General features: G+C 51.8%; 1 protein-coding gene across 1 annotated transcript in view; it reads right to left on the minus strand.

The window, feature by feature from the left end:
- SH3PXD2B (SH3 and PX domains 2B) overlaps positions 1 to 18764 on the minus strand; it is a 101088-nt gene extending 82324 nt beyond the window's left edge. Inside the window, exon 1 of the mRNA XM_026510971.4 lies at positions 18521 to 18764. Coding sequence (XP_026366756.1) covers positions 18521 to 18595 — 75 coding nt within the window. The 5' untranslated portion in view covers positions 18596 to 18764. The remainder of the gene's footprint in view (positions 1 to 18520) is intronic.
- Positions 18765 to 23333: the final 4569 nt, after the last annotated feature.

The raw sequence follows: 23333 nt of genomic DNA on the forward strand, positions 1-23333 counted from the left end.
CTGGGGGTGGCCGGCTGCCAATCTCCCTTTTTTCCTCAATCTTTTCAATTAAGTGAATGCTTGGAAAGGGGCCCAAAGACAAGCGCTGGAGGCACCGGCTGCAGGTAAGGGCTCCGGCTTAGGACTCTGTTCGCACCGCTCCGTGTCCACTGGGTAGCTGTGGCCGCGCAGATGGAGCCGGGGGTCTCTGACTCCCTGTGGGCAGAGGGGGGCCAGGCTGGGAGGCGGGGCAGAGGAGCGCTCTCTCTCAAGTGCAAATCTCTTTGTGTCTCTCTCCTCTGCTTCAAACACTTGAGTTCATTCACCCACTCATGCATTCAGCAAATAAGACAGAGTGCCTACTGTGTACCAGGCTCCCTTCCAAGGGCTAGAGCCATGGCCATGAAGCCATGAAGGAGACAGAAGCCCCTGCCCTTCTGGAGCTTTCCACCTTGTCAAGGAAGGCAACAACAGCATGCTATGGGGCTTAGGGGGCCTCCTCCCGTTCTGACCCAGCCAGGCTCTCCCTTGCCTCCTGGTCCTGCACGTGCCACGGCCTTTGGCAGGAACGTCTCTCCCTTTGCTTGGCTAGCACCTCTTTATTTCTCATATGTCAGCTTGGGAAGCCTTTGGAGACCCCAGATCTGGCTCTGTTCCCATTCTCTGGGTTCCCACAGCCACTGGGGCTGCCGTCTCTCAGTACACATGCTTCTGATGTGCTGTTCTGTCACCCCCTCTCCCCTGGGAGCCCTGAAGGGGCAGGGGCCACGTCTGTCTGGGGCACCATGCTTCTGCCACTGCCTGGTGACATTAGGCTCTTGGGAAATGTCTGGTGAAAGACAAAAAGGCAGACGGACAGACAGGCAGGCAGGCAGAGAGACAAAAAGCCAAGACAGGGCCACATAGTCATAAATTAAGGTGACCTCACTCAAGGCTCTCTGTGTCTGGAGAGTAACAATGCTCTTGAAATGGCTGAATGGAAAGTTCAACTGCCAAGGGTACTGGAAACAGAACCAGCTTTGTGACAGGGGAGAATGCAGGCATGGGGCCCGCCCCGGAGGAGAAGTCCACATCTCAGCCCCAGGCCTCTCACAACAGGCGACAGAGAGAAAGAGAACACCACAGGAGCAAGTTCAACTACAAGGGGAAGCACCATCCCACTGCACTGAGAGTCAGGCCAGCCTGAGGGAACTCTCTGTGGGGCGGGCGCGGGGAGGGGAGATGAAGTGTTCTGTATCCTGTCTGTGGTGGTGGTCACAAGAACCCACACATGCATAAAAACCCAGAATGCTATACCAAAAAAGGGAATTTTACTGCACACAACTAAAATTTAAAAATAATAAATACACTCACATCAATCACTCCTTAATGTTATTAAAAATCAGACGGGCACTGGCTTTAGAGTACCCAGGTATGAATCTTGGCTCTCTGGCTTGAAGCTGCTGCATGACTTTGTAAGTCAACGCATGGCTCCGAGCCTCCACTTTCTCATCTGGAAAATGGAGAGGATAGTATCCACTTTTGAAGGTTGGCTAAGGATGACAGGAACTAATGCGTGACAGGTGCTTGGCACACTGTGTGACTACAGACAGCTTCACGCACTACCACTGATAACCCCATTACAGAGATGAGGCACTGGAGGATCAGACAGCCTGTCTCCCCCGGGGCCAACTCCACTCTTTCGAGGGAAGCTATGTTGAAAGGAAAAGTCAGGAATGTCATGCTGTGAAGCCCCATCAACTGCCCCCTCCTTGTGTGCCCACACACAGAGCTGCCCACCCTTGGAGCCTATCTTTCCGTCACTGCCAGAGTCTCATCCAGATGGTGGGCAGCAGGAACCACTTCCAAGCTGGCCAGGCTACCTCAATTCTTCTCGACTGAGACACGGAACTGGTGGAAACACTCGCTGGTCCGGGGGCGCAGCTCCAGCCTGGGCCTCGGCTGCCAACACACATCCTCGCACACATCTGGCCCGAAGCAGCACGGGGAACTTTCCAATGGCAAGCAGAGGTGCTGGCAGCTGGAGCCAGGCTTGCTGAAATCAACCTGAAGGCTGGCTTTCTAGGAAAGCCTCCAGGACAGGCACTTAGGGCTTGTGGGGATCTCCACGGCTGCCAGGCCTCAGAGCAGCCCGGGGCCATGCAGGAAACAGCTGAGAGATTTTAAGCTGGGGCTTCTCCTGTGTGAACAGGGCTGTCTAAAGAGAACTGGGCAGCCAACAGGGGCACCCACGATGTGCAAGGCATACCGACAGTAGGGCTAAAGCTGCCCAGCTAATGAAAAACAATCAAAAAGGGCCACACTTACTGGGCTGATCAGGGACTAGGCCAAGTACTTCATTTATGTTATGTCGTGAGATCTGGAGACTAACAAAGGGTAACTGGCTGACCCAAGGTCGCAGAGCCGCCATGCGACAGAGCCTAGATCTAAACCCCAGCTATGTGATATGGTGGGAAAAGCTCAGCATATGTGGTCAGATGGGTCTCAGCTCTTACCTAAAGGGTCCGGCACAGTGCCTGGCACATAGGGGGTCTCAACAGAGAAGACATTAGTAGAAACCTCTCACGGCCACAGACCCCCTAAGAAGCACTCCCTAGCCACTGCGGGGGCATAGAGAGGATGAGGACTCATTCTGCAGGGGGAGCTTAGGCTCCCCAGATGAAAAAAAAACAACTGCTCTGGATCTTGAGGGCTGAGTAGGAGTTTTCTGAATGAGGACCAACACCTAATGACCACTTACTAAACCCCCGGCACTCTGCTGTCAGGAAACCCTATGGAGTGAACCCTGCTCTCCAGCCCATGTCACAGCAGAGAAAACTGACATTCAGACAGGTTAGGTCACTGGCCCAAAGCCATGCAGCTGGTTACAGATGCCGGGATTGGAACCCAGATTTGTTTTACTTCAGAATGCCCATTCCTAACCAGGGAGAGCAGGTGAAAAGTGAGTCATGCGAACCACAAGCAGCTGTGTTCACCTCCCCTGGCTCCCAAGAACAGCGGAGGAGAATCCTGCCTCGACCACTTACTAGCCAGGTGACTTCGGGCAACAAGGCTCCATTCTGAAAAGTAAATGAGGCCACACGTGGGAAGCCAAAGACAGCGCTGCGAGCAGCAGGTCCTCTCTAATGTATAGATGAAATGAGCTCGTAAACCAGTGCGTGGCCCCAACCACACTGACTGTCCCTGACAGCTTCTCAAACCTGGTTGCACCGTACGCTTGGGGGTGCTTGTTAAAACATCAGAGTTTGACCCTAGCCAGCCCCTCCCACTGCCTGTGTTCAAACCTTGGCCCTGTGATTTCCTAGCTGCATGGGCCGGGGCGAGTCCTAGCTCAGCCTGCTTCTCCATCTGTAAAATGGAGGTAATGGTGGTGCCTACCTCATGGGGTGACAGTAAGGATCAGACAATTCAATGCATGCAAAGCTCCAAGCACAGCGCCAGGTACATAGTAGCTACTCAATAAAGAATTGTCACTGTTACTTCTCCCCCAACCCAGAGTCAGTGGCACAAAGACAATGAAATGTATGCAGAAGCCTGGCTATTCTTGATCCCACCAGGCAGACATCAGAGGACCCTGGAAGTCTGGGACTTTCTAAAACAAGGTCAAATGGACCTGGGACCTCCAGGATGGGAGGGAGCTCAGTAGAGAAGGAGGTGGGAGCAAGGGTGGCCGGAAAGATATAGGAGACAGGACAGGGCAAGGAGTCCCGTAGCCAGCTCTTGTCCTGGGTCCTCCCTTCCCTGTTGGTCATGTTGCCTCCTTACTGGCTATCTCCTCCACCACACAGGCTTAGCTCAGGCCCGGGTCACCTCACTTTGGATGCCAGTGGCTGTTCCTGCAAGGTCCTCCTGCCTCTCTGCTCACCCCAGCAGGGTATTTCTAGAACACAGCATCTGACTGGATTCCCCTCCTCCTTAGAGTCTCTCAGTGGTTCCCTCTTAATGAAAAACAGCAGAACACCACCACCAATTTACATTTAATGAGCACTTCCTTCCTCCTGGCCATGCTACGGGTCCTTATTCCCTAACAAGGAAGGACTTATTATCACCCCCATTTTATAGATGGGGTAACTGAGTCGGGAGAAGCCAATGGCCTTATTTAGTTCAGACCAACACAGTCACCAGCCTGGGTTTCTGCAACAGCTCCCTGTCTGACCTCCTGCTTCTAGCAGCCATTTTGGCTCTGCCTTGGTGGGGCTGTGGACAAGAGCTGGACCAGAGGACACTGGGCCCGGATCCAGAGTCTAGATACCAGGCCCCGGATTCAACAAATGAACAGGAGGGCTCGGGAAGAACACTCCCATAATTTGGAAGGATAACTGACACAAATCATTCCTGTCACCCTCCAGTCCCCCAACCAAAGCCAAAGACACGGTAGCAGAAAACTCTAGAAGCTGAGACTGTCTAAATGAGGGTCAGAAATGTGGGGTTCCAAAGAGCCTCCCAGGGAGTCTCACTCTGCAACTGCCAGCTGCTGGGCCAGGGGGGCCCAGGGAAGGCCGGGAGTCTCCCAGCCACAAGGCAAGGCCATGCCACACAGAACAGGCAGCCCAGACTCAAGACAGCAACAGTGTCAACCTCACAGACTCTGAGTTTGACAGACATGGGTTCCAATCCTGGCCATACCATGTCCTCGAGCAAGCTACCTGGCAGCTTCATTTTCCCCATCTGTAAAACAGGGATGCTAACAACAGTATTTCCTGTCTCTCGGGCTGTTGAAATGTATGATTGGGCTAATGTCCGTAAGACGCCTGGTCTAGCGGTGGACATTAACCTCCTTCCATGTAAGCACGTGGGGTTCCTGAGGCCAAAATCAAATCCAGATCATCAGGGTGAACCAAGTGAAACTTATTTGTATGGGTAAAAAATTGACAATTTCATATGGTTCAACCTGATAGCATCCCAGAGGGCTGGAAGATTCCTTCTGCTTCCAGTGCACGAGACTAAGAATTACAGTTACTTTTCTCGTGAGTGTTTACTACGTGTCATGTACTGGGATGAGTCTTCCATTTATAGATGAAGAAGATACGGAGGTTCTGAGAAGTTAAGTAACCCACCCAAAATTGCATAACTAGAAAGTGACACATCTAAGATTCGCATCCAGGTCTGGCTGCCTTCAAAGTGTATGCCTTAACAACTATGACACAATGCTCAGTCTGGTGCCAACAGGAGGTCATCACGAGGAATCTGTGTCAGCTCAACGATGTCTGTGTCCCTCACCCTAGAATCATGGGACCTTGGAATTGAGGGGGCTTAGGCAGTCATGGCTTCATTCAAGGAACACACTTGGCACCTGTTCTGAGTCAGGCTCTGGACTATGAAGGATTCAGAGCTAGTGGGAGAAAAGAAGACGTCTCAACAGACGACTAGCCCCCACATATGGGCACTGCAATGCGGCTGGTCCACTGGGAGGTTCTGCGTCAAAGCTGGGTGCCCTGGCTGGGTGACAGGCAGAAAGAGGCAAACTAATCTAGGATCCTCCCCAACAGCTGTCCCTACCCCTAAGTCCAGCCTCATCTCGTCCTCCTGGGCTTGGGGCCATGGAGGAGGAAAGAACTTGATGAGAATGTGGAAGGACTGAGCTCTCAGACCCTCGGGACGGCCACCTATGAAAGGTGTCATAAAGGGAGAGGGATTCCTGCACCAGTAAAGTAGGGCAGCTGCAGAAGGGGGTTCCAAGCTTTGTACAGCCAAGGAACCCCTTTTCCTGCAAAAACTGTATGCGATTCTTAATGGTCAGGGTCTGAGCGTACCCTTGGCCAACCCTGTGCCCACGCCCTGCTGGGCTCCTCATCTGGGAGAGACTATTCCGCCCAGCCTCAATTTGAGCTCCTCTGTGGACTTTTCTGCTGGCTTCTTGTGCTTCGCGTATAAGTCCATGAGATAGGAAAAAAGACAGCAAGGGAAGCAGGCTCCCCTCCTTCTCCCTCCCTCCTGGGAGCCTTCCTGCGTCCACCATATTACACTGTTCTCTCCCCTCTAGAGAAACGGGGGGTAATACACAAAAATGTAATGCAGTATAAAAGAGACCGTAACTCCTCACAGCACCCGACAGTCTCGAGGTACCTCCTACGAGGCCGCACCCTACCGCTGTTTCCACTCTGCAGCGGACGGAACAGTAGGGCCGAGGGAGATTAAGTAGCCAGTTCCGTCCAGCTGGCACTACGCCAGCTGATGGCAGAGTCTGAGGTCTTAAAACTGTCCACATGTCCACCACCAGAAACGATGTTTTGGGCTCTTCCCTAGACCTTTTTCCATACACTGAAGTACTTTCTGAAATCGAGATCACATTGTACACATAACTTGTCTTTTTCACTTACATTATATGGTGAGCATTTCCCATTCATTAAAAATTCTTTGAAAAAGCCATTTTTAGAAGACCCTTAATAGTCCACTGAAGGCCATGGATCCTTTATCTAATCACACCTCCATGAGAAACATCAAGGTTATTTTCAACAGCGTTTTAATTACCGCACTGCTAAATACCCAAATATATAAATCTTCCGGGAAAAGTGTTTTAAATCACAGGGGGTGCACCCGGGGCTAGTCCATTTAGAGGATGTTTCTGGATGTGTGATCGTGCCAGAACACCTGAGTCCTATCATTGTGAGGTGCTTATCATGGCTAGCAATGGTGATAGGGACGACGGTAAAGATAACACTAATGGGTAACTACCCAGCATTTTCACATGCTCGGCTCTGCTCTAAACCCTTTACGTGAAACAACCCACCGTAGGTACTCTTCTTACTCTCATTTTTATAGATGAAGAAACTGAGGCACTGAGAAGTTAAGATGCTTACTCCAGGTCACACGGCTGGTAACCAGCAGAGCTGGTCAAACCCATGCCACCTTGTCTTCCAAACCCAAAGCTGGAAACTTCTACCCAGAAGTCTTTGTCTTTCTCTCTCTCTCTCTCTCTTCTTCTTCTTTTTTTTTTTTGTGCCACAGACCCCTTTGACAATCTCACGAAACCTATGGGCCACTTCTCGGAATGATTTAAAATAAAATAAAGAATGCAGGATTCCAAATGAAACATCATACTGAATTCTAATAAAAATGTTTCAAAAACAAAATGGTGACTATAGGTACCCTTCTATTAACGTAATAATGAAATCTAGCAGTAGGTTGAAACACCACAATTCTGAACTAGTAATTGATCTACTTACTACTAGCAGATGATAAATGATCTTTGGGATCCATGCAACAGCTGTAAGGTGATATGAAAATAGAGGGGAATTTCTTTTTTTTTTTTAATTTTTTTTTAAAGATTTTATTTATTTATTTGACAGAGAGAGACAGCCAGCGAGAGAGGGAACACAAGCAGGGGGAGTGGGAGAGGAAGAAGCAGGCTCCCAGTGGAGGAGCCTGATGTGGGGCTCGATCCCAGAACGCCGGGATCACGCCCTGAGCCGAAGGCAGACGCTTAATGACTGCACCACCCAGGCGCCCCTTTAATTTTTTATTTAAATTCAATTTAGGTAACATATAGTGTATTATTAGTTTCAGAGGCAGAGTTCAGTGATTCATCAGTTGCATATAACACCCAGTGCTCATTATATCAAGTGCCCTCCTTAATGACCATTGCCCACTCCTCTCCCCTCCGGCAACAGAGGGAAATTTCTACGGGTGACGGAGTCCCCGGTACCACTAATATCACTGAGGGGTGTTGCCTTCATTCACAGTGGAAGGCATTGCTAAATTAGGGTCAGAGGTTAATGAAAATAAAGATGAACTTTTCCCCTTCCAAGTTCAGGACCCTCTGAATTCTACCCGCATTGAGAACTCCTCTGCTAGTCAGCCTTCCCCCTCCGGAGCACACCTCTCTGTCCCAGTGAGGAAGGGGCCGCCCAGGCCTCAGACCCCTTCCTGGTCCCACAGCCCCACGCCAGGCCCCATCACCGTCCTAAAGCTGTGATGATGTGTTCCAAAGAGATGGTGACCTCCATGGGGACAAAGGCTGCCTGGCTATCTTAGCCTCTCTCCGGCTTGGGGCCAGGCTTGGCCCAGGGCAGACAATAAACCCACATCTGTGCAACGGACTGCCGGCCAAGGGTGGCCCGAAGCCAAAGGCTGCTGATTCACACCTTGGCTGAGGAGGAGGAAATGGTGACGCCACTGCGTGGGTTTCTAGCTTTCTTTGCCAATGCAGTGGGCAGGGGGTCCATGCAATTCTGCTTAATTAAGCAGACCAGAAAATATTATCCTTATGTGCTTTAAGGCAATGTTTCCCTTCATCTCTGGGGAGAGAAATGACTATACCCTTATAGTCAATGATAGGCACCGAGCTGAATGCGATCCTGGGCAAACTATCCCACCTTCCCAAGCCTCAGTTTCCACATTTGTGAAATGGGCTAATAACAGTACCCACATAGCAGACATCAATTGTTTCCACCTGTCCCTTCCTCCAGGAACAGTACCCTGAATCTCCTCCAATGACTCTCTCTCCCGCTACTTGCAATTCAGGGGGACTATCTATCCCAATATCTGGCCCTTGCCTGGCCAAAGGATGGTCAGGTGATCTGGCTGGGCCAGTCGGACTCTCTCTTCCTGGAACTGGACTCTTGAGTGGCCAAAGGACTGAGGGATGGAGCAGCTGCCTGCCTCTGGTGATGCTCTGATGTCCCCTGGCAGCTCCTCCTCCCGGGGTGGCTCCAGCTGGCCAGGTCCTCCCCCCACCCCCTTCTGCCAGAGCCATCTTGCCATACATTCCCTACAGCCTAAGTTAGCCAGCTTCGTGTCTATTACTTGCATCTCCCAGAGGTGCTGAGTGGATTCAGTGATATAAAGCATGAAAAGCCTTGAGCACGTAAGAAGACTCAGATACGTAACACCCATTCCGTAATAAGGATAAAAAATTATTATTAAGGCTTGAGAACAAAACAAGTCTGGACTTATTTAATCCTTCCCAAACTTCGGAATTCCTACTGGCGCTCACAGTCCCTTCTAGTATTTCCCTCCCGGCCCTCCCGCCCGACTTCATCTTCGTGGTCTACCGACAGCCCTCCTGTGGACAGGTGCTCTCTCCCTGCAGCCTCCCACGTTCTTGTCTCTGCTCTGCCCCCTCCCTTCTCCTGTGGAAGGCCTTTCTACCCATCCAGCCCACGGGAGGGCCCCTGGGTATCAGCTCCCCAACTATTCCACTTACTTCCTCCTGGACCCCTCTGGGCCCAAGCCCTGGCCCTGGCCCGTGTGTACTAGGGCTGTGCCCTTCTTGAGGGCGGGGCTCGTACCTTCTATTCTTTTGTGGCTGTTGGCCCACTCAGGAGCCCCTGGGTCCTTCCGGCCCCCACCTGTCAGGCTTCATCTCCATCACTCAAATCTCTCCTGCTTCTTTCAAACGCACCACATACCCGGGTTTCCGCTTCTTTGCCTTCCTGTTCTTTGCCTGAAATCCCCTTCCCTTTCTCCACTTGCAGCATCCCTCCCTGGCTTTGTGATCAGCCTCGGGTCACCTCCTCCATGCTGCTCTGTCCATGCTCAACTTCCCCAGAACCCAAGTGCACAGGCTTCCGCTTATCCCCCTAAGTTCCAGACCAGCTCGGAAACACCCTGTCTGCCTGTCTCTCTCAGGACACTGGCCTCGCTGAAGTCTGAATTCCTGGTCTGTGTGTCTGTAGATCGTCCCTGCACTTCCAAGTGCCTGGCCCCTGGAGGGATTTATATTTGCTCAGTGAATTCTCAACAAACACTGTCACTATTATGAAGTCCAAAGCCTTCTTAGTTTTTTTTTTTTTTGAAAGTGGTGGTTTTTGTAGAATTGCCAAAGTACAGGGTGCCTGGTAAGATCCGAATTTCAAATAAACAATGAATAATTTTGTAGTCGAAGTATGTTCCAAATATCACGTGTGTATCTGAAATTCCAATTTCACTGGGCATCCTATTAAATTTGGTAAATCTGGCAACCCTAAGCCCTGGGACGGCCTGAAACAGGCCTGCAGAAGCAGGGGGTGGAGCTCTGCCCACCTGCACACAAGAGATGCGCCACTAGGTCCCTTTCCCTTCACCTCCCGAAGAAGGCCCTGGGCTCACGGCCCGCCTGCAGGTTTGCATCGGAGCCAGCAAGTACGGGAGGAAAACACCCCAGAGTTTGGAGAAGGGGGCGGAGGAACGAAGGACACGTGACAAAGGCTGGACCAGAGGAGTGAGCCCCACTAACCCCTGCCCACAGGGCCCCACTGTGAGACACAGCTTCCTGAGCCCTATTACATCAGCCAGTCCCCATGTCACAGCAGGGGGCAGTGAGGCCTGCTCCACCCAGCGTCCGGCTAACCCTGCTGACAAGGGCTGTGGGGAAGGGACCACAGGGCCCCAGTTTCTGGGCATTACCCCAGGCTGGGAAGCTCCAAGCACAACTGTCCCAGCAGCACTGTCCTCAGGCATTCTGCACAAAGGCTCCTTTAATTTGCAAAGCCACCAAAGCCACTCGCTTCCCAGAGGAGAAGGCTCAGGGCCAACAGCGAGTGAATGACAGAATCAGACTAGAACTCGGTCTCTGAGTGCGGAAGCCACACTCAAAACCCTCCAGCCACATGGCCTTCTTACTAAGCCTCATCTTCTCTCCTATGGCCAGCGATGGGTGCCCACGACTCACTGCCTGCACCCACCAGGCTGACAGGCTACTCAGCCAGTGGCTCTCCTGCTTGCAGCCGCAGTGACCCACAGCTGGCCTTCATCTCCAAGGGGAAGGAGAAAACTGAGTCATGCAAAGCAAGACTGTTCCCCCTAGCACAGCCCGTTCTCCCAGGGAGAAAGCATGCCCCATTTGCAGTCAGGAAATGAGTATCCTAGATATTCAGAAGTACCATGAATGGTGCGGTCCCCTAGTACTTTTCTGGCAGTGTGACAGCCAACTGGACACCATGCTGACCCCTGGGCACCTGCGGGTGGGCTAACAGTGAATCCAGAACACCCAGGGAGCGGGGTGAGGGGCATAGCTCTAATCTGGACGACCCTTCTCGTGCCCTATGACCTCGGCGCAGAGCACAGAACTCAGGCCTGCCGTTCTTTCCAACCCTCCTCAGCTGCGGGCGTTGGGGGAGGAGAATCTGGACCCGCTGAGCAAGCAGCATTTGAACTCGGAAAAGCATCTGCTCGGGCCTTCCCTCGAGGTATTTTAAACTCATTTCTTTCCACTCCGTGGGCTCTCGCACTGGAAAGCCACATGCAGAGACCTCCCCCTCTGCAGCGGGAGTGGGGGAAGAGGCTCGGAGGCCAACGCCTACCTCGGGAGGACAGGCTCTCTGAGGAGCTGGAGAATCCCACTGCTTCGGGACAGGATGGGGCAGCAGGATGTGGGAACCTGGCTGGAGCCACCCGCAGCTTGGCATGGCTTCTTTTTGAAAATGAGCATTTGCTGTTTTTTTTATTTTCACTAAAAACAGGAATATGTGTTCACTGCAGAACATTTGGAAAACAGAAAAGCACAGACGAGCAAAAAAAAAAAAGTGACATATTTTATCAGCTATATTTCTGTGCTTACACAGACACATATTTTCATCCTTCATTTGTAATCAGGTGGGAATCAGCCCTAGCGTGTTGTTTTGCAAGCAGCTTTTACTATTTAATATTCCCATGACGGAAGACAGAATACATTTTTACCATCTTGATGGTATCCTCGCATGTGGATATAGTACATTTTATTTATCTTGTTCTCCACTGATGGGCGTTTAAGTGGTTACAGACTTCTTACTATCATAAACGTTACTATGTTTGTACGTTCCTAATATAGCTCAGAACGATGGAGCCCTGACTATATGCTGGGCCCATTTAATCCCCCCATCAGTCCTAGGACATTGGAACTGTTACTATGCCCATTTTATAGAGGTGCAGAGAGGATACGTCATTTCTCTGACGTCATACTACTGGTAGGTGGCAGAGCAGGGATTTGAACCCAGATTGTCTGGTGTACTTTCTGTGCTCACCAGAAGCATGGAGGGACACAGATTCAAAGTCTGAACTAAAGTGACGTGTAAGTAATCTGAAGATACGATAGCTCCATCCGCCTTGATCTTGGGCCAACTGCAGAGGCCCCGAGTGTAAGGAGCAAGCTGGGATCTCCTTGCATCCAGGGGCCAGAGGGATCAGGGTGATGCAATGCAACTGATAAGGCCCAATGGTTTTCAACCAGAAGAAAGCAACAGCCGCTAAAAACCACCACCAACAACATACTTGAGGGGCCTTAATGCCTACCTAACGCACTACTCTCCGAGACACGGCCAGGGCGCATGACAAGCGCCCACCTCCAGGGTGGGTTGGAAGGCTCAGTCTTGCTGACGGCCTATGCCGGCAGCTGCAGGGTGTCCAGTCTGGGGCTGGCACCCCATATCCGCCTCTTGAATGAAAGAGCATGGAGAACACGTAGCGTGGCCTCGCAGCAGCAGGCAGGAAGAGACGCAGATTTGGGTCCCGGCTATTATGGTTGTCAATATTATTTTTCATGACTACTACCACTGATTAAGTGCCTTTTATACATGATGCGTCAGGCTGAATATTGTGCAACACAAGTTATTCTTCACAATCACCCTATACTTGTAGATAAGTCCTATTACACCCTCCTGCCCTCATTTTATAAACCTGCGGGTAGCTCGTCTACAAGGTCACCCAGCCCAAAAGTGCTTCAGAAGGACTCAAAGCCAGTTGTTTTCATCATGAAAGAAACGTGCTAGTAGCTGGCATTTACCCCTCTGGCAGAAGGCACGGAGTATAGATCGAGTGTATACATTACCCACAAAGCACACAACAATGACTTCCTCTTAGGAGGAAGACACTGTGCTCATTCCACAGATGCAGAAACTAAGGCTGGCGGTTGCGTCAGCCAAGGCCATGTTTATCTCCAACACCCAAGTTTGCTGCCCTGCCCTGCATGTGTCTGCAAAAGAAGGGGTGCCACGTAACTGGTGGCTGGACACAGAATGCAGCTAATTTGGGCGGCAGGCTCACACCTTGTTCCAGACCACTGAGCTCGCCAGCCAGAGGCCTCCTATAGACTGAGACGAGAATGCTAGTAATACCTAATTAGGGTGTGATCTACCCTGCAAAACTCAACAGCTCAGAACAGTGACCCCCAGGCTCTTAGAACCTGGCAAATGGAGAAGGGAGGTTTCAAGGCTGGTGGCATTGGATCTGCCACCCCATCACTCCAGGGGCGCAATCAACCCAAAGCTTCCTGGGGCGAGAATGATGACGGCTGGCAGCTGCCTGTGCTGCATCCCTCCAGGCTGAGGGAGCAGTGAGATGAGGGAAGGGTCAGGAGGGGGTAACCGGGGTCCAGAAGGTAGGTGACACACCCGAGGTCACCTGGCATAGGGGTGGGATCATAGTGCTATCACCTGGCCCACACCACATATCCATCCGGCACCCTCCCCATGCCACTCCTTGCTGTGTGATCTCAGGTACACACCTTCCCCTCTCTGAGCCTCTAGTCTCAAGGGGAGAGTGGGAATGCTAAGGTAACTACTAGAAAGATTAGAATCTTGCCTGTGTAAAGAAATCGTACCAATTACTAGAAGACAAATAATTCAATATACTGAGAAAGGGGCAAAAGCTACAACAGGTAATTCACAGAAGAGGAAATGTCAATGGCTGATGGAGGTAGGAAAAGACGCTCAACCAGCGAGCGAGCAGGGAGAGGCGAATGCCACTGCACGATCCTGTTCTGCACTCAGTGGACTGGCTCCAACTACAAAATCCGACCATTCGCGGTGTTGGCAAGGACACACAGCAAAGGGAGGCACAGACACTGCTCCAGGAGAGAGAAATGTAAAAGGTGACAATGCACGAGCCTCTAGACCCAGCGACCCCACCTCAGGTACACGTGCAGGAAGCAGCTGCGCAGACCTGAACTGCTGGGACACCCCAGAAGTTCCCAAAACGGGCCAGAAGAAAGAGTGGTCATTCCAATGGAGTATTAAACAGCAGTTAAAATGACCCGGGACACATGTATCAGCACAGATCTCAAAAGGGCAATGTTTTTATATAGTTTTAAAACATTCAATAAAAGATTTGGGGCAGTGTTAAAGAGGTAAAAACACTGAAAGGTGCATAGGGCTGGGGCAGGAAGGGGCCTGATTGCAGACAAGTCCCAGGGATTTTTTGGGGGGTGATGCAAATGTTATAAAACTGGATTGTAGTGGTGGTCACGCAGCTTTATAAATTCACTAAAACAATCAGCAAACCACACACTTAAAATGAGTGAATTTTATGGCTTGTAAATTATTCCTCAATAAAGCTGTGAGAGGAAGAAAATCCTAGTAGATCTAATAGTCTATTTTTTAAAAAAAGATTTTATTTATTTATTTGAGAGAGAGAGAGCATGAGCAGGGGGAACGAGCAGAGGGAGAGGGAGAAGCAGACTCTCCGCTGAGCAAGGAGCCTGATGCGGGGCTCGATCCCAGGACCCCGGGATCATGACCTGAGCCGAAGGCAGATGCTTAACTGACTGAGCCACCCAGGCGCCCCTCTAATAGTCTATTTTTAAAAAGTACATGGGGATGACAAACACCAAATGCAGGACACCAGTTCATTTTGGGGAGGGGGAGAGTTAGGGAGGGTACATAGGGGTTTTGCATCTGCTATGTTTCTTAAAAACCAAAAATAATGATCTGAAACATAGCCAAATATGAAGCTGTGACAGAGCTGCATGGTGGAGAGTTATTTCATTTTATGCATTTGTATATTTGAAATAGTGTTGTGATGACTAATTAAACAGAGCCTAATTCAGTGCCTGGCCCACAACAACTGACTGAATTTCAGCGATCACGATGACTGCTGTTATAACTGCTACCACCACCATCTTGCTCCTCTTAACATCTAAAGATCTCAAGACAGAGCAAGCCAGCATCTCTTGGCTCCTGCAGACAGGGACTCTCTTCTGAACCCAAGGTTTCTGTATATCCCATTTCACTGCAGGAAAGGGGGTGATCCTGTAAAACCTCCAGGGAGCACTTCCTCCTCCCCTCAAGCCAGAAGATGACCCAGCCAGGGAGAGTCTCCCCAGGGCATCACCTTTGAAAGAAAGCCCCTTTCCATTCATTCTGAAAGCCCTGCGCTCTGGGGAAGGAAAGGTGCTAGCACAGAAGGGGGGCAGCTCCCTGAACCTTCAATCTCCCTGCTTCTGACAGAGGGGGGCAGCTCCAGGGGAGTCTCTCTAAATCACAATATCGTTGATATCATCCATAATAATCCCTGCCCAACTGTTGGGATCTCAAAGGTCCTGGGAGCTTCTGCCCCTGCATTCTCCAGACCTGGCCTGTGGCTCTGGCCCCGGGTCCACTGATGATTGCCTGTGCCCAGAAGTGAAGGAGGGTGGGGCTGGGCATGGAGAGGATGCTGCCCTGATCACGGAGATGTCATTTCAGGTGGAATAGGTGACCCAGCCCTAAGCTCAGGCGCAGTTCTCCATGACATCCACAGTACCTGTGACCTGTTCCTTCTAAGGCAACTGAGTGATGAAGAGGTGGTGGCCAAGGTAGCTGCAAATGGGGAGAGGGGTGGTGGAAAATGAGGGGGCATGGCTAACAGAATTCTCCGTAACTGATTTGTATATTCTGACACAGTGGTTGAGGCAGGGGGTGGGGGGTAGGGTGGTGTGGTTTTAAACTCCTGGGGGACATGTCTGGGGATATTTTGGGTTGTCACAATTTGGGAGGGGGACGCTACTGGCACCTAGTGGGTAGAAGCCAGAGATGTTGCTAAACATACTACAATACTCAGGACCAGCCCCCCCCCCCCCAACAAAGAAGGATCTGGCTCAAATTGTCAAGGGTGTTGAGGTTGAGAAATTCTGCCCCAGAGGGAAGGAACAGCATTTACAACTTGCAGATTATAGAAGATGGAGTTCAGAGAGATAAATCGACCAGCCTAAGGTCACACAGCAGGAAATGGCAAAGCTCAGGATTGTCCAACTCCCCTTGCCATGCTTTCTCTTCAGGGTGGCTGGGTCAGGTTCAGAGAGGAGGATATACCAAATGGGATGAAAGTCTAGGCCCATACCAATAGCAGCCTCTGTGCCCATTTCTTCCAGAGTGATGGGGTGGACATGTCTTGAGAACAGGAGAGGGAGGCGCCGGTAGTTCCTGGTGGGTTCAGGTCCCCTGCCATCATGGCACTCCATCTGTCCTGTTCCTACGGATGCCTCAGGCTTCAGTTTAACCCATCGCCCCTCTTCATCTGATGAACCCAAAAGCCTGGATACAAGGGAGGAGGCCCTCCTGAGTCACAACAGTGACTAAACCCACATGCAGAAAAACAAGTTTTTGGTGAAATCCCTCCACACATGACTTTGGCACATTCCCAATCAGAGTGACATGGACACCATGGAGCAGGGAGGCAGGCTCTAACAGCTACAGCATGCCAGCCCTGGTGTCACGTGGTCCCTCCCCCTAGGAAGTGGGCACCATCATCCCCCAGGTACAGATGAGAAAACTGAGTCTCAGACAGGCTACACAGCCACTAAGTGGAGGCCAAAATTTGAACCCAAATCTGTATTTTAACTCGTCTCCAAGGGGCCCTAAAAAGTGATGGAAAGCTAAGCAGGATGCTCCCTAAAAGCTGCAGAAGCTTCAGAAAGCTGGCGGGGATGGATCTGACTAAGCAGAGAAGGAAAAGCCACAGGGGGATCGCAAATGAAGGCAGGCCTCCCGGTCCTTAAGGGGACGGTGCTTAAGGAAACTCTGAAACTATGGGATCTAGGAAGTGGTGGGTTCTAGGTGGAACACCACTTTTTGGGGTCCCACAGACTTGGACTGACATCTTGGCTCTGCCCGTGTCTGTGACCTCAGGCCTAGGACCTCACTTTTCTGAGCCTTAGTCTCCTCATCTGTCAAATGGGCTCAAGAACCTCTGCCTCATATGCATGTGCTGGGAGCGGACAGGAGAGGGCGAGTGGATGGTGACGCCCCGTTAGTGTGGCTGCATTTATTCTCGTTCTGCCAGCTCACGGATTGGGTGGGAGGATGGGGTGGGAGCATGGAGAATTTTAGACTTCCTCTGGTTGCCATGTTGGTGAAAACTGTCTTCATACCAAAAAGGCAACTCAGTTACACACTCAACAAGCTCAAACAAGAAATCAAGATTTGGCAGCATTTGAAACAAGTGAACAAAAAGGAAAAAAAAAAAGGACAATTCAGCTCCGCTCTGGAATCAAAGGAAACTTCACTCTAAAGATGCCACAGGTCCAGGAAATAGCTTCCCACCGCCTGGCTAAGGGCTGAATAACTGGCTGCCCGGCCAATAACAATACGGACTCACACAGCACACCCTTTCTCGTGGAGAGTGCAGAGTGGATTCCGGCTATCTCCTTTCAGGATTTTACAGGCTATTCACGGAGGTCATGTAGATCTGCTTTATAAGAAAGAGCCTCTTAGGAAAATAGACCCAGAGGAGACTTGCAGGGAGGCCAAGGAGCTGAGTTTAGCCAGCCAACGCCCTTTGCTATTCATTGTTCTACACTTCTTTGTTAGGATTTTTTCCCTCCCTCTTGCTCTTTTTTCCTTCCTGGTTAACTTCTCTGCAGCTAGGCGCTGCCACTGCCCCCTTCTCACCACCAGAGACACCACAGCCCCCTTCCCTCCAGTAAGAAGGCCTCCCCAAGGCCTTACCTGGGCCCAACCTCCCACAGACCCATTACCCCTCCACCCAAAACCTCTGAGGTGGTCCCAGGGCCCCTTGAGCCCAGATTCAGGTCCTAGACTGCTGCAGAATCCATTCCCCATCTGGGGGTCACCGCCTGCCCTGGCACACCTTCCAGAGGCAGGGAAGGCCTGAATGCAGCTCCATGTTCTAGAACCTGCAGCTTCTTTGAGCCTCAGCCTTCCCATCTGCAAAATGACGCTATCGGCCCATTTTCTCAAGTCCTCACCAGCTCTAAACAAGATTCTCATTTTACAGAGGGAGGTACCAGGAGAAAACTTTCCTACATTTTTAAACAGAAGTTATTGGAGAAAGAGGGCAGGGACTTTTTTTTTTTTTTTTTTTTTTTTAACCTTTTCACGGTGCAGGCACTGAAAGGATCCATTCTCAGAGACGGCTCCGGCCGGATCCTCCAAAAGGACGGAGCCAAACCTGGCGATCCCTAGAGGGGCTACCTGTGGCTAGGCACTGAGGGTCTGGGTGCCTCCGGACAAGGAGGAACAGGGCAGGCGCCAGAGAACAGGAGCTTCTCTCTCTGTCTCTTTTCCCCCTCCCCCTCTTTCTGTCTCTCTGTCCCTTACACTGGCTGGGGCCAGACTTTTCCACAGATGGACAGGAGGAGTGGGGGGGGGGAGACAAGGGGGAGACGGAAAGGAGGAGAGGAGCTGCAGAGGGGCGAGCAGGGGGGCGAGGCGGGAGGACGGGAAAGAGGGGAGGAGAACCGGGCAAAAGAGAGGAGGGGGAGGGGGAGGAGCTGGGAGAGACCCGGGCACGCAGCAGCAGGGCAGAGGGGGGAGAGAAGGGGAGGGTGGGGAGAGAGCAGACGGTTCGGAAGTTTTCAGAGCCTGGGGGCTCTCGGTCGCCCCCGGCGGGGCACGGACTCGAGGGGGCGTGGGGGCCGCGCGGCACTCACATAATGCTTGTTGGGCACCCGCCGCTTCTGCACGTCCAGCACCTTCACCTCCACGATGCTGCGCCGTGGCGGCATGGCCGTCCTCCGCGGGACCAAGCGCCGGTGCGGGGGACGCGGGTGCGGGGGGCGCGCTGCCACGGGCGGAAAGCGGCGTGCCGAGCTCTATCCGGAGCCCCGGCAGATCACGGGCCGAGCACGAGCCGCCGCCGCCGCCGCCCTTCGCTCCGCGCGCCCTCGGGCCCGGCCCGCCGCCGTCCCCCGCCCCTGGCCCGCCCCCCGGCCCGCCCCCCGCGCCACCGCCCCGCCCCCCTTAAAGAGCCCGGCCCCGTTCCCGCCCCCGGCGCGCGGACCCGGCTAGCCCACGTCCGGCCTCCGCCGCGCCTTTGTCCCGGCGCCCTGCGCCGGCGTCCAGGGGAGGGGACGGGCGCGCATCCGCCGGCCAGTCACTGACTGACCGGTCAATTCATTCCCGCACTCGCTCGGCGCAGGAGCCGCGGTCCAGCGCGGGATCTGAGGGCCAGGCTCCCGGGTTCAAATTCCGACTCTGCCGCTATCTATCCCGTGGCCTTGGGCGAGTTGCTTACCGTCTCTGGGCTCAGTTCCTTCATCTGTAAAATGGGCCTGCTACGACCGCCTGCCAACCAGGGCTGTCCTCCTCATGCGAAGATGCATGTGAAGCCATTGGCAATGTCTGGCCACGGTATAAAGTATTGGCAATTTTAAACCCAGACCCAAGCCTTGGGGATTCAGGGAGTAGTGAGAGGCCAGCAGCTTGTTTTCCTAGGTGTACACTCTGAGAGATGAGGAGAGAGGGAGATAAAAGTCGCAACAAATGCAAGTACAGTATAATTGCAACAATAGTAGCAGAGCGGCGTACTAGGGTGGTGGAGATGAGCGTAGGGCAGATGCGTGCTTGGAACAGAGGCCACTGATTCCCAAATGTGGAGCACTTCCTCCATGCCAGGTGCAGTGCCTTCTGCTTTTCTGAAATGCTCCTCTTGAATGCTCAAGACAACTCTGGGAGGAAAAGGCAGTTGGCCCATACTACAGAGGGGATGACTGAGAGCAGACTCCAGACTCACAGAACTGGTAGAAAGAACCCATCGCTGTCTGGCTCTAGGCATATTTCACAAGCTAAGGTGGCTGGGGCTGTTTCACACTTCTTCATCTAGTGCCTCCTAGCCCTGGCTTGGCTCAGAGTCATTTTCAGGTGGTGGGCGAACAAACGTCTGAATGAACGTACACATCAGCGCATGGATGGGAGCCTGGCCAATGTCGTCCTGCTAGGAAGCAGGGGCTCTTCCCAACAAACTGCATTGCTCCGGTCTAGGCCTGAAAGAGCCCCGTGCTCCTTCCCACCCCGGATCCAAGGTCAGCCTTCAAAATACAGTCCCGGTCATCCAGGGGACGATGCTTCCCAGCGTCCCGGGCCAGGATCCTGGATAGTAGGGTGCTGATTCACTTGGACCCACCCCTCCATTTGCCCCTCCAACTTCCTTGCCAGGTTTTACCACCCTGCTCTGGCCTCAAAGGATGGCCTGTATGGATTTCACAAATGGGCTCCCTGTACTCAGCTTCTTGTTGGGCTTGGCCAGTGGGAGGCCCTGGCAGGAGACTGAGGGCACAAGAAGAGAGAGGTCTAGGTATAATTTCCTGAGTTCTCTCCCTGCGGGGTTGTGCTTATCAAAGGTGGCCTTCCACACACCTTCTCCCTCAGGGTTCCCGGAACCACTTTTTTTCCACTAAGGGTATTAACAGTTTCACTGTTGAAAGTCTTGGGTACTGCACCATGCCCTCTGGGTTCCCCAAGCCCTGCCCACACCTTTGTAAGTGGGCTCTTCAGTAAACTTCTCTGGTGACCGTGTTTGAGGGAGACATCTGTCTCATGCCAGGACCCTCACTAATAGCATTTCTGCAAGGCACATTCTTTTGAAGCGCAATCGCCAGTCAAGTGACTTGGAAATGTCCAGTATGTGGAAGGCCTGGCTTTTCTGTTCTTTTTACCTCATCCTCTGAATGAGCCAAGCCTTCCTAATAAGGCAGAACCACAGAAGGCAGACGCCAGAGGAAATCTGTGAATCAGCCAGCTTCCTCGGTTTTCCCAGAAGGGCAATGCGACCTGGCCGCGTTGTACACGAAGCGGCAAAGTTGGGTCCTCAGCCCTGCTGGGCTCACCTCCTCTGCTGTGGCAGGCGTGGCCGGAAGTCAGACTTTCCTCTCACCTGCCCGTAGCAGAAGATGCAGTACTTCCCCCTATCTTCTGATGTGTAAGATGGGAAAGGAATAGCCACTGGCCTCATTGGCTTGTTCTGGAGTCTAAATGAGATAATACGTGTAGAGTACATGTATTTTCGTTGTTTTGCTATTAGCTGATCTGAGACAGCTAAACATCTCCCTTTAAGTGCATCCAAATCTCAAACCTAATTTTAATACTAACCCTGCCATGAACTACATCCACTCTTTCCCAATCCTGATCCTCTTTTTAGCCCCTGATTTTGTGTCCAGTCTCAGCTCCCACCAGTTGCCTCTGTTCTTCCCACATCCCCAAAATAGAAATGACTTGTTATCTCTGGAAGGAAATATATTCTGCTTTATCCTATCTGTATATCCTAGGGTAAGCGATTCATTTCCCCACCCTGTCTGCCAGTAACCTCTTATTCAGCCTTCAAAGCCCAGCTTGAATGTCACTTCCTCCAGGAAGACTTCCATCCTAGATATATAATTGCTCCCCCCCCCCGCCCAGCTGTCACCATGCCTTGTCAAAGCTATTATTACCTTCTTATAGATCTGATTCCTTTGCCAGACTCTGAGCCCCCAAGGAGCTGGAATGAGTCTTATTTGTCTCAAGTCCCCCAGGATCTGGCACAGACTAGCATTGAGAGGCCCTGAGGAAATGCCTATGGGATGAATGAATCCATCTCCATCTCCTTAATTCTAACCTAAGTTCTCTCCAGGGCTGGGCTTGCTTTTGTCCCTACCCATTCCCCAGGGACCTCTTCACACCAAGCTTCACTGTGTCCACACTCCTGGGAACACTGGCATTTTCCCTGATCGGGGTGTGAAGAGAACAGGGCAGAGAAAAAGGTAAATTTGCTGCCTTAGCTGACTTCATTCTTCTGAATTTCTGTTCTAGAAGTGCATTTTGCAAGCTCGAGAGCTGCAGACCATAGAAAATCAATGCTGAAGCCGACAGACCGCAGAATTCCATATGGCAGGTTTATCTGGGAGGGGGGCTACACATTCCAGGGGCATTGAGTCTATCAGCCTGGATTAGGTTCTGGTCTTTTTGTGATTTTTGATGTCTGCCTGACTGTCAGGCTGTACTTCTCCCAAATCCTAAGTCCCCAGGATGGACAGCCAGACCCAGGGAGCTGAGGCCCTGCACATTTTCTTCCTCTCTTCATCAACTGTCTGAGATGCAATCAGGTCTCTTTCCAGAACAAAGGCAGGGGACTTTGAAAAGATTCTTCCCTCCAAGACTGTGGTCTGATTGACTGGCACAGCAAGATGCTCGTGATGAACACAGCTGAACCTATAAATGGTCAGTGGCCGGGCACGTGTGGTCCTGTGAAATAGATCATGGGCTTAAGGAAGTGGGCCTTAGAGCAAAGTTCCAGGTACCCAGGCTTCAGGGTAGAGCTTTGGGGGTGGGGAGAAGCTTGAGTAAAGTTACATTTCAGGGGCTGGAAGAAGGAAAGCACAGCTTCCTTCCATCTTCTCCCTTTGCCTCGCTGCCATAATTATCTTCCTCCTAAAAGGAAGCTCTTCCCATAATCTTCCCCTGCGCAGAAACCCTCACTGGCTCCCACTGCTCATCGATGTTCATGTGCTAGAGGTTGGCATTCAAGGCCTCCGCGATCTGGATCCTTTAATGCTGCTTTCAGCCCTACCTGCTTTGTGTTTATAAATTGTGCCTATATCTGTCTTTTCCCCACTTTGTGAAGGAATGTGTGTGTCTGATCACCTACCAGGTGCTACGTATAGCGCCAGACATTCCACATCCATTTCTCTAGCTAATTTGCCCAAGAAACCTGCAGTGAGTATTATTTTTCCCATTTTCAAGTGAGAAAAGCAAAGCTCAGAGAAGTTGCCCGGCCTCATAGCACAGAAAAGTGATGAAGCAGGCATCTGAACTCAGACCCACTTAATGTCCTTATAAAAGAGATTCCAGAGAGCTCCCCCACCCCTTCTGCCATGTGAGGACACAGTGAGAAGGCAGCTGTTTTGTGAACTAAGAAGTGGGCTTTTACCACACTCCAAATCAGCACGTTGGCTTGGAATTCCAGGCTCCCGGAACTGTGAGAAATAACTTTCTGTTGTTTATAAGTCAGCCAGTCTACGATATTGTTATTGTAGCCCAAATGGACTGACACTGCCAAAGTCATTCTCTGTCTCCAGCTAGATGGGTCTTTAGAAAAGGCAGGTTCATGGGGCGCCTGGGTGGCTTAGTCATTAGGCATCTGCCTTCGGCTCAGGGCGTGATCCCGGCGTTCCGGGATCGAGCCCCACGTCAGGCTCCTTCGCTGGGAGCCTGCTTCTTCCTCTCCCACTCCCCCTGCTGTGTTCCCTCTCTCGCTGGCTGTCTCTCTCTCTGTCGAATAAATAAATAAAATCTTAAAAAAAAAAAAAAGAAAAGGCAAGTTCAATAATATCTATAAAGGCCAAGGCCTCATCATAGTCAGGCCCCCGCAGGGTCTGGCTTCTGCTGTCCTCTGGGCCCCATTTCACCCCCTCCCCCTGACACACTCCCCTCAAGCCGCTCTGGCCTTCTCTCCATTCCTAGAATATCCACCACGGAGCACACGCTGTTCCC

Source organism: Ursus arctos, unplaced genomic scaffold (genome assembly GCF_023065955.2).
Source record: "Ursus arctos isolate Adak ecotype North America unplaced genomic scaffold, UrsArc2.0 scaffold_15, whole genome shotgun sequence".
Classification (NCBI taxonomy): domain Eukaryota; kingdom Metazoa; phylum Chordata; class Mammalia; order Carnivora; family Ursidae; genus Ursus; species Ursus arctos.